This window comes from Sminthopsis crassicaudata, chromosome 3 (genome assembly GCF_048593235.1).
Source record: "Sminthopsis crassicaudata isolate SCR6 chromosome 3, ASM4859323v1, whole genome shotgun sequence".
Lineage (NCBI taxonomy): Eukaryota > Metazoa > Chordata > Mammalia > Dasyuromorphia > Dasyuridae > Sminthopsis > Sminthopsis crassicaudata.
Window position 1 is genome coordinate 598261666 of NC_133619.1, and position 11490 is coordinate 598273155.

Genomic DNA, 11490 nt, shown 5'->3' on the forward strand with positions numbered 1-11490 from the left:
TGATTTTTGGCTGCAAGTTGTCTCTTACCCCCCTTCCTGGCTGAGGGCTGTGGCCATGACAAATGGTATTCGAGTTTTGGTCACACAGTCCCTGAGGACAGACAAGGAAAGTTGCAAACTGCCAGCAGCTCAAACAAAAACAGAGAAAAAAGTCCTACAGGACTCTTTGGAAGATCCCTCAGATAATCCCCTTCCCCCACCTTATTTGGGTTCAGATATGTATCCTCCTTTGCCTGGAAATCCTGAACCCGGCCTTTCACCACCTGGGCCTTTCTCCCCTTCTCTTTCTCTGCCGCCGTCTAACCCTGCCTCTGTTTCTTCCCCTACCTCCATTTCTTTTCCTGCCGGCACATTGGGGCTTGGTATGTCCAGTACAGAAGTGCTGACTCCTGCCCCTTTGCCTACTCCCTCTCCCATTTCTCTGCCTCTCCCTCTCCCTCTCCCTCTCCCTCTCCCTCTCCCTTTCCCTCTCCCTCTCCTTCTCCCTCTCCCTCTCCCTCTCCCTCTCTCTCTCTGTCGCCTTCTAGAGGTGGAGTTGAATGAAATGCTTCGGGATCTGTCCAGCCAACCCTGGTTCTCCCCAAACCTGTTCTGCCTCTAAGGGAGATGAGAGAGGCAGAAGGACTTCCATTCTTAAAAGCATTTCTTTTCTCTCTCAAACTCTGGGACTGATTTTTTTATTTGTTAACCTGTTGCGTGTATGAGTTTTGTGGAGTTTTGAGTTAAAGGTTTTGAAGGACAAAGGAAAGAGGAATGCAGGTTTGCATTAAGAAATGAGAAGGTATCGGAAATGTATTTGGGAATAAGAAGAAAGAGGTCAGGGGAGGGAGGAATAGGATTCTTTGTCTTCCAAGGGAAAAATTCTACTCACTCCCCCCACCCCCACTGATTTATTTTAACAGTGGAACTCTAGGAAAGTTGTTGAAGATTGTTTAAGATATGTTGCAAGAAGGAAAGGAAAGTTTTTAATGGAAGGATGAAAAAAGAGACAGAGAGAGAGAGAGAGAGAGAGAGAGAGAGGGGGGGGGGGAGACAGAGAGAGAGAGACAGAGAGAGACAGAGAAACAGAGAGACAGAGAGAGAGAGACAGAGAGAGAGACAGAGAGAGAGAGACAGAGAGAGAGAGACACACACAGAGAGAGAGACAGAGAGAGAGAGAGAGAGAGAGAGAGAGAGAGAGAGAGAGAGTTCTTGATACAAAATGGGTTTTATTGTTTGAGGAATATGGGTCATAAATGTGATCCATACTAAAAGTTTAATTGCTATTTTAAGAAAGATTATATTGGATCATCCTGAGATTATTTAAAGAGCCTCAAAAATAATGGGTTTTTTCTTTGTCCTTTTGAAAAGGTTTCTGATAAGGACAATATGCAATTTTGGATATTTTTCTATGTATTGGGTATTTTAAAAGCAAACTGATAATTGTTTAAGTTGTGAACTTATTGAGACAAAATTAAAAGGGAGGCCAGGAAAGCTGTATTGGGACCTGGAGGAGGATCTGTAGAAGAGCATCGTGCTCAGATTGAAGCCAGTATTCCCTCTGAAAGACCTTCCTAGGACCCCAACTCCCAGCAGGGTTGTACTGGGCTCTCTGCTTATCACAGATACCTTCTCCAGGGTCTTAAAGCTGCAGCTAGAAAGCCTATTAACATGACCAAGATTTCTGAAGTTACTCAGGGTGCAGAAGAATCCCCGGGAGCATTTTTAGAAAGGTTGTATGAAGCTTACCGAACTTATAGCACAATTGACCCAGAAGCTCCCGAGAACTATAGATCTGTGAATATTGCATTTGTTAGTCAATCTGCTCCAGACATACACAGAAAATTACAGAAGCAGGAAGGATTTGAGGGCATGAATATATCTCAACTAGTCGAGATAGCCCTGAAAGTCTTTAATACTCCAGACACACCAGCTAAGACATCAGGTAAAGAGTGCGCCAAGGCAGTAGTGGCAGCCATGAGAGAAGCAAACAATTTCCCTGGGAATATTTCCCAGCCCCGTGGGCGGCAGTCATTAGGCTCAGACCAGTGTGCCTATTGTAAGAAAACAGGGCACTGGAAGAACGAATGCCCAAACCGAAATCATCCCAGGAATGTCCTTGCTCTAGATGGGACAGACTGAGGCGGCCCTGGTCCTCTTTCTCTCTCTCTAGACCCCCGAGAACCTAGGTTATGCTTACAAAATGGGGGTCAGCCTGTTGAGTTCCTGGTGGATACTGGAGCTACATACTCCACTTTAACAAAATCTTTGGGTCCAGTATCTCTAAAATCTATCTCTATACAAGGGGCTACTGGTAAAATTGTTTTTTATCCCTGGACTACTGAGCGCACAGTCCATCTAGGACGTGGCACAGTAACCCACTCATTCCTGGTTATGCCAGACTGCCCATACCCATTGCTTGGTAGAGACTTGCTTTGAAAACTTCAGGCAACTATCTCCTTTTCTGAAGACCAGGCTTCTCTAAACCTTAAACCCTCCTAGTCCAAAACATCTTCTTATTACCCTGCCTCTCCAATTTGAACATATCTTAGTGGCTTCCCCTGCTGCATCGCCCTGTCCTGCTCACTCCCCTCTTCTTTCTCAGCTGCAAGCTGATTTCCCTCAAGTGTGGGCAGAAAATAATTCTCCAGAAAATAATTGCTCATCATGTACTGGTGGTGGTGCAGCTTTTGGCTACTGCCTCTCCTATTTCTGTTAAGCAGTATCCTATGTCTAGGGAAGCCCTCCTAGGTATTTCTGTTCACATTAACCGATTGAGAGAAGCTGGTATCTTAGTAGCCTGTAAGTCTCCTTGGAATACCCCATTGCTTCCTATTAAGAAACCTGGGTCCTCGGACTATCGCCCTGTTCAGGATCTTAGGGAAGTTAACAAAAGGGTTCAAACTATTCACTCCACAGTTCCGAATCCGTATACCCTACTCAGCTTGTTACCTCCTACACATACTGTATATACTGTTTTAGATCTAAAGGATGCTTTCTTTTCCACACCCCTTGCACCTGTCAGTCAACCTCTCTTTGCTTTTCAATGGATAGATTCCCAAGGGGAATTCTCAGGTCAGCTTACTTGGACTCGACTGCCTCAGGGCTTTAAAAATTCTCCTACAAAACTTTGTTTGGAGCAGCTCTCTATCTGGACCTCCAGTCCTTCCACAAGGAGCATTCTTATTGCTCTCTGATCCAATATGTAGACAACCTTCTCCTTGCAGCCCCTGATGAGTCTCTTTGCTTGAGGGCAACCCGTGCCCTTTTGCAACTTCTTCAATCTTTAGGTTACAGGGTCTCCACTAAAAAGGCTCAACTCTGTCTTCTTGAAGGGTCCTATTTGGGGTATGTTCTCAAGTCTGGTGACGGTTCCCTGTCTTCTGAACGTATTCAGGCTATCCTATCTATTCCAGTCCCCACTACTAAGAAACAGGTTCGGGAATTTTTGGGAACAGCTGGATATTGTCGCCTATGGATTCCTTCTTTTGCTGAGATAGCAAAACCTCTTTATTCTGTCACAGCTGGACAGGGTCCCCTAGTGTGGGGCTCTGCGGAGCAAGCTGCCTTTGATTGTCTCAGGACCATTCTTATCAGGGCCCTGCCCTAACTCTTCCCGATATCACAAAGCCCTTTCATCTTTTTGTGGCAGAAGCTAGAGGTGTTGCGAAGAGTGTTTTGACTCAAACTCTTGGGCCCTGGCGATGGCCTGTTGCATATCTCTCTAAGCGTTTGGATTCGGTAGCAGCTGGATGGCCCCCCTGTCTTATGGCCATAGCAGCGACTGCCCTCCTAGTAAAGGAAGCTGACAAGCTTTCCTTGGGCCAGTCTCTTTCTATCTCCGCCCCTCACTCTGTTGAGGCCCTGACAGGTGGCTCTCTAACACTCGCATTACTCACTATCAGGCCCTGTTTCTCGACCATCCTCACCTCACTTTCTGTAAATCGTCTGCCCTGAACCCTGCCACCTTGCTCCCAGATCCTAGTTCTGACCCGGTCCCCGTGCACGACTGCTTCCAGCTCCTTGAGGAGTCTCAGTCAGCAAGGCCTGACCTTTCTGATGTCCTGCTGAAAAACCCTGACCTGATCCTTTTTACTGATGAGAGCAGTTTTGTTGTGGGGGACACCCATGTTTCTGGGGCAGCAGTGGTGGACTATCCTTCTCTCTCTACCCTTTGGTCTTCTTCCCTGCCCTCCGGATCATCTGCCCAGAAAGCAGAAATCGTGGCTTTAACTCAAGCCTTGTGCATAGCAAAAGGCAAATCAGCTAATATCTATACTGACAGCCACTATGCCTTTGCAACAGCTCATGTCCATGCCTCTCTTTTCAAAGAAAGGGGCATGTTGACATCAGCTGGGAGGGAAATTAAAAATAAGGCAGAGATACTTTCCTTGCTGGATTCTATCTGGTCACCCTTCTCTGTCTCTATTATTCATTGCTCCGCTCACCAATCTGGTGAAACAATGGAAGCAGTGAGGAATCGGGCTGCGGATGCAGCAGCTTGCCAAGCCGCCATCTCCCCCCCCCCCCTTCCTTGCCTTTGGCAATCACTCCCCTTCCTCCAGTACCTGCATACTCCCCTTCAGAGGATTCTTTCGCTTCTCAGAGGGGAGGTCAGAGGGAGGGAGCTTGGTGGTACATAGAGGACAAGATTTTTATTCCACAAGCATTAAGTAGGATGCTGGTGAAGGACTTGCATGATTTCACTCATTTGGGTAAAAAGAAAATGTATCAGTTATTGGGCAGATATTATATAAAGGATGTTAGCCAATTGATCAGAAGTTACATTCATAGATGTAACACTTGCGCTAGAGTAAATATGCAAAGAATTAAGGAAGCCCGTGTGGGAATCAGGCTTAAGGGACATGTCCCTGGGGAAAGATGGGAAGTAGATTATACTGAGGTACAGCCATCAACAGCTTGGCCATACTGAGATAGCTTCCTAATGGTGACGGCTCTCTCGCTGGTTGGCTGTGTGTGTGACCTCACAGGCCCTTTATAAGCCCACTGCAGACAGCAGTCGCTCTCTTTAACCTGGCACTCTTTAACCTGACTCCCTAACCTGGGGTAGCCTAGCCAAGCCAAGCGGATGGAACCACTTCTCAGTCTAACTGTACCTGGAAGCAGCCTAAAATCACTCTTGGGAATTTCCAAGGTATAGGAACCTGCCTGGTGACTGCTTCCACAAGTCTTTCTAACCCTCTCCTTCAGTTCTGTAACCCCAGTTCTTTGATTAATATTTCAGCTTCCTCATCAGATGTTGCAGTTTGGTATCAAGCCCCTGAAGGTTCATGGTTTGCCTGCAGGGATGGCCTGACCAGGTGTGCTTATTCTGCCACTCTCCTCAGAAAGCCAGACTCGTTCTGGGTCCTGATAACGGTATTCCCCAGCCTCTCTGTTCTTCCAGGAGGGGACAGATGGAGCCACTTCCAGTCCCATTTTTCCCCCATGGAGACAATCAGACAGAAACGGGCTCTGCCGTTCCTTCCCCTCTTAGTAGGGCTTGGGCTGGCAGGCACTAACGCCTTCAGCACTGAAGCCCTTCTGAAGGGCAGTTCTGGGTATGCTGAGCTAAGTGCACAAATGACTACAGACCTGACTCAGATCTAGACATCCATCTCGAAAGTGGAAAGCCAAGTTGACTCCCTGACTGAGATGGTACTCCAAAACCATAAGAGCCTTGACCTACTATTTCTGCAACAGGGAGGCCTGTGTGCTGCCCTAAACGAGGAATACTGTTTTTATGCTAATAACTCTGGGGTGATCAGAGAAAGTCTAGCCCTGGTTCGTAAGAATCTTGAGAATAGACGACTGGAGCAGGGACAGGGAAAGAACTGGTACCAGTCACTGTTTAATTCTTCCCCCTGGCTAACAACACTTGATACATCTATTGCAGGACCCTTGATTCTCCTTCTTCTTGCCCTTGCCATAGGTCCTTGCATCTTTTCTACTCTGGTCCGCCTCATCCGCTTCCAAGTGGAGTCGGTCAAAATTATGGTGCTAAGACCTCCTGGGTATCAAGAGGAAGGTGTTCAAAGATTTGAACATTTAGGAGAGAGAGTATGGAATGTTATGCCACAGTCTCCTTGAGCTGTTCTATCTCAGTTTCCCTGCACTAGTTTACCTTATTGTCCTGACTGAGTTTCCCTGAATTGTTCTATCTCAGTTTCCTTAACTGTTCTGCCTCAGTCCCTTAAGTTGTAAAACCTCCCTGGTTCATTAAGGCTGAGGAGCATTTGCTCTAAGGTTATAAAATGTCAATGGGAGATGAGAAGCAGATCAGACTTCCTGGCAGACTTTCTGCCCTCAAGAATTTATGACACTGCTTCTCTAAAATATTCCAAAAGATAAGACTATCTCGGATACTTCACTGACATCTTTACTTCTGTTTATTTAAACATTCTGACTCTGGCTTTTAGTAAGAATTTATAGCCTCCCCCCACCCTGACAAAACCAAACGGTTCTAACTTTTCCCGCTCTTCTTCTTTTCTTTGTCTGAAAAGCTATAAAAGTTTTTCATTCCCCTATTCATCACTGGATACTTTGAGACTAGAGTCCTGTCCAGTCAATTAAACGCTCCAATTAATAAAATATTAAAAACTCTCTAATCTCTATCTTGCCTCAGTTTCTCCAGCATTATAGTATATCATTGTTACTTCCTACATCCTACCCCTACCCCAATTCCTCTGTCTCCCCTGAGCTATAAAATGTCTGGTTCTCCCAAAAGCAAACTGATCATTCAGTATGAGTCTAGTCATATTTGAGTATGTGTGCTATTCATGTAAAATAAAATAACAAACCTTTGTAACCTGTGACATATGCCTGTGACATAAGTTCTTTATGTCAGTTGGACTATTATGCTCTCTCAAATCTATTTACTATTATCTCATTACCACTTCATAATGGCACCAAATCTCTTATGGAATCTGTCACAGGAACAGAAAAATTGAAATGGATGGTCATTCCATTATGTTTTAGGTTCAACTTGCAGTGGAGGTCCCTGAAAACCCAAATATCTCAGTGCATTAAAATGCACTGATCTCTTTTTAATAATATTTAAATTAGGGGACATCCTGACATACGCTTGTCTTTTTCTGAGGATGTTGTGTGTAAAATGCTTACCCCACTTTTCTTTGGGATGCTGGAGTATTGGTTATATCTGAGAATGAGACCTTTTTTTATGACACAGACATCCATCACAAATTACAAAATTTTGCTGTTAGCACTTTTTTGGTGGCATTTTTTTTTTGGTATGAGGTACTTTGAAATAGAAAAGAGAAGTTTGTAAGATGTTTTTAATTTGATTAGTTGCAAATTGCTTGAAAATGAGTATTTCAAAATCATTACTTCTGTCATCTGTCTTCAGCAAATCATCCTGGCATTATTTAACGTTTATTTAGGGCATATCCATTGTTTAATCAACATGATCTACAGCTTTCTTAAATGCCTAAAGTAAGATTTTAACCTGAGTATTGGCTATATAAATGATTGTGGATTCTTTTGCTATATAAAATATGTTATAAGAACCCTATTCTGTTTTCTAGCCTTGTAAGTCACCAAGAATATGTAAAAGGTCAGTGGTTGGGAAAATGGTCATTGGTTTCATAAATTGTTTATATTTTTAGATATGAATTGACTTGAAGCCTCTGATGTGGAACTTGGTTATTTGAGAAAAAATTTCTTGGGACCATAACTATAATTGATATATATTTTTTTGAGTTTGAATCAAGGTGTCAGTGATGGACCATTAATAGACCATATGATACAACTTAATAGTTGGTAGCACGCCATTCCAGAGCAATTCCCCAAAATTTCTCAGAAGGTGCATCTAAGTTAGGACAGCTTTTAAGCTCTCCTTGTGGTGAGATTCTGGGAAAATGGTGAAGTAGAATGGTAAATTTCAAGCTTTTCTGATTTCCCCCACAAATACAATAAATTTGCATGCCAAGGTGAATATAGACTCCTGAAAAATCAAGAAGACAGGGTAGAATAGGGATACTCCTGAAACAATCAAAGAATATTTGAAGAAAGATCCAGGGCTTGGGTTAACCTGTGTGAAGTGCAATCACTTCTGGGATAGCTCCTCAAAAACACTAAGGGGGAGCCCTGGGGCAAGCTGGGTGTGGCTGGAGCCTCAGAAGTAAACATAGAAATTTTCACCTCTTCAACTGCTTGTGGAATCTGGGTGTGAGTCTGGGAAGACTAAGGAAATCTCAGCTGATTAGGAATGCCAGCTGGCTATGCTTCAGGATGTGACTTTGGGTAAGAAGAAACCAGCACACCCATGAGTGCAGAGGCACTGGAACAGTAAAGCTGCTGGATTTGGCACTTGCAGGGGGGTGGAACTCTTGATTTGGGGTTCTTGACAGAGGGAATAGCTGAAATTAAGCCAGAGACACCATCCCCACCCTAAGATTAGAGGTTCTTACACTAATACCTTTTATTTTTTTAAAAAAGTGGACAGGAAAATAAGAAAGAACCCCACCATAGAAACATGCTATGGGAACAGAGAAGACCAGGGTTCATTTTCAGGGGAGGACACTGAAGTACAAAATAAGCTTCTACCCCAAAGAGTACAAATGGCTTCTTGCCTAGAGAGAATTTATAGAAGAACTCAAAAAAAGAATTTAAAAAATTAAATGAAAGACATTGAGAAAAAAAATAAAAACCATCCAAGAAAAACAAGATTATAAAAATTGACCAACTAGAAAAGGAGAGACAGAGTCTCAAAAATGAAAATAACTCTTTGAAAATTAGAATTGGCAATTTTTCTTGTGCAGCAAGATAACTAACTGTATAAATATGTATACATATATTGTATTTAACGTATACTTTAACATATTTAACATGTATGGGACTACCTGCCATCTAGGGAAGGGGGTGTAGGGAAGGAGGGAAAAAGTTGAAACAGAAATTTTTGCAAGGGTCAGTGCTGAAAAAGTACCCATGCATATGTTTATGTATATAATAAAAAATGTAAAAAAATTAGAATTGGGCAAGGGGAAGCCAGTGAACCTATGACAGACCAAGATTATATACCAGCAGATTATAAAAAATGAAAAAAAAATAGGACAGAATGTGAAACATCTTATATGGAAAATGGCAAATTAGGAGAAAAGATCAAGAAGAGAAAATATAAGAATTTGACAGCCTGAAAGTTGTGATCAAAAAAGGGGCCTTGACTCAGTAATGCAAGAAATAACCTAAGAAAATTATCCTGAAATTATAGAACATGAGGGGAAAATAAAAACAGAAAAAATCCACCTGTCACCACCTCAATGAGATCCTTTGTGGAAAACACATAGGAACATTATTGCCAAATTTTGAAACCCCTAGATCAAAGAGAAAATTTTGCAAGAAACATGAAAAAAAATTCAAATATGCTATAGCTACAATTAGAATTGTACAGGACTTATCAGTAGTCACAATAAAAGACTGCAAATCCTGGAATCATATTTGCCAATAATCAAAATAACTAGGTCTATAGCCAAAAATATCATATCCAGTAAAATTATCTATAATATTGAATGAGAAACAATGAATTTCAGATTTTCAGGACTTTCTATCAACCAAACTCAAACTTAATAGAAATTTTAACATTTAAGAGCCAATATCAAAGATCAATTTCAAAGAACTCAATATAGACAAATTGTTTATGTTTCTTTTTACATGGGAAATGAATGCCATATGTTTAAGATTGATATCAACAATATGACAGCTCAAAAGAAAGATTGGGACACAGAAAAGGTAAAAATAGTAATTTTGTCATACAAATGAAATGCAGAGGAAGAATAGACACAGAGACATTAGAGGGGGGAGAAGAGCTCATAGTTCTGAAAACCTCATATCAAGAATGAGTTAAATAGACAACATAACATATATACTATGAAGTATATAGCACCCTCCAAAATCTATAAAGAAATAAGAGAAGAGGAATAGGTAGACAAGGAAACAAAGGAGAGGGAAGAAGACAAGGGAGTGATCCATGAGTGGGGGAAGGTTAAATAATGGCAAGGCAAATTAGGACCAGAATTAAAGCAAAAGGTCAGCAGGAATACGAAAGATATGTGTGTGTCTATATGTGAGGATATATGTGTGTGTATATATTTGTCCTTTCTTAACTATAGCCTGCTTGGGGGTGGGGAAATATGAAAGAGGGAAAAATAAAGTAAAAAAGGTACATAGCAGAGAACAAAAGAACAATGTACAAGGAAGTAAAGATGAACACTCGTGAATATAATTTTGTCTACTAATGTAGCTATATATAATGTAGTATAATACACTTTCTTGAACTGGTATTTGTTATATATTTTGAATCTTCCCTGATAGTCTGCTGGGCACATGACAATGCTCTCTTTTGTTTTCTCTCATCTTGTTTTGTGTTCCTTTTCTTTTTTTCTGTTTTTCTTATTCTCTTTCTTCAAATAAAATAAAATTGGGAAAAAAAATTTGAAGAATAACAAAGAAAAAATGATGTTCCCCTAAAGCAAATTGTTCATTCAATATGACTACCTTGTCTAATTGTATTTGTTTGAACCCATGAGCTATTCACATAAAATGAAATAGCAAACCTTTTTAACTTGTAGTGGTTGCCTATCACATAAATTCTTTGTGCCAATTGAACTATTAAGCTCTCTCAAATCTATTTCATATTATCAATTCTAGTAACTTTTTGTTTTCTTTTTTTTTTTACTACTACTTCACTATGATCTTGTCTATAGCTCCCCTAATCTAGCACCCTAAATTTGCTTTCTTATTCCTTATAATCTCTTTTCCTTGGTTCCATCACCATTCCCTAGGACTTTCAAGCCCAAATCTATCTATTCCAAATTTCTCTGTCCTCTTGATCTAGCCATTCCCTTGTTCCCAATGTCCTGTTTTATCCCTTTATTCCCTCAGTCCTATTCTGATAGTCCCATTCTTTGTTAACAGTCCCTCCCCAGTTACCCATTCTCTACCATGCCATCTGAACCATCACTTACCCCACATCTTCATGACACCACAGGCATGCCAGGATGTGAGATTTGTTGGTCTGAATTCTTATAAAGTTTTAGACCCACTTCAGTTTTTTTTTTTTCCTGCCCATTAATGTCTCAGCCAATCAACCCTCAGGTCTTGCTTATCAAGGATCTCCACAACTCCACTTTCCCTAGCCAAACAGCTCCACCCTTTCTCCAAAGCCCAAAGCTCTATTGATGGGTGTGGTTGCCCCAGTTGATTCTTTTCCATCTATCTCAAGCTTCCTCTTAATGGGTATATTGCACCAAGGAAAGTGCCAGATGTTCACTGTCCTCTTCTTCCTTCTAGGCCCTGGACTGACTGCCTAGGAGAGAACTGCAAGAGTCTCTGAGGTATCCAGAACCTATTCCCAGAAGAGTCTTGAACAAAGCCAAGAAAAAATACCTCTCTCTCCCCTTAAGACTGTCATTACTCCTTCATATCTATTTTACCTGCTTTACCTGTTATTCATAACTCTGTGCAGAATGGTCATTGTCTTTTAGAAGATCTAGG

General features: G+C 41.6%; 1 protein-coding gene across 1 annotated transcript in view; it reads right to left on the reverse strand.

Moving 5' to 3' along the window:
* Positions 1–11002, reverse strand: part of LOC141563840 (L-amino-acid oxidase-like) — a 31412-nt gene extending 20410 nt beyond the window's left edge. Inside the window, exon 1 of the mRNA XM_074305487.1 lies at positions 10962–11002. Within this exon, the coding sequence (XP_074161588.1) occupies positions 10962–10974 (13 nt within the window). The 5' untranslated portion in view covers positions 10975–11002. The remainder of the gene's footprint in view (positions 1–10961) is intronic.
* Between the last annotated feature and the right edge of the window lie 488 nt (positions 11003–11490).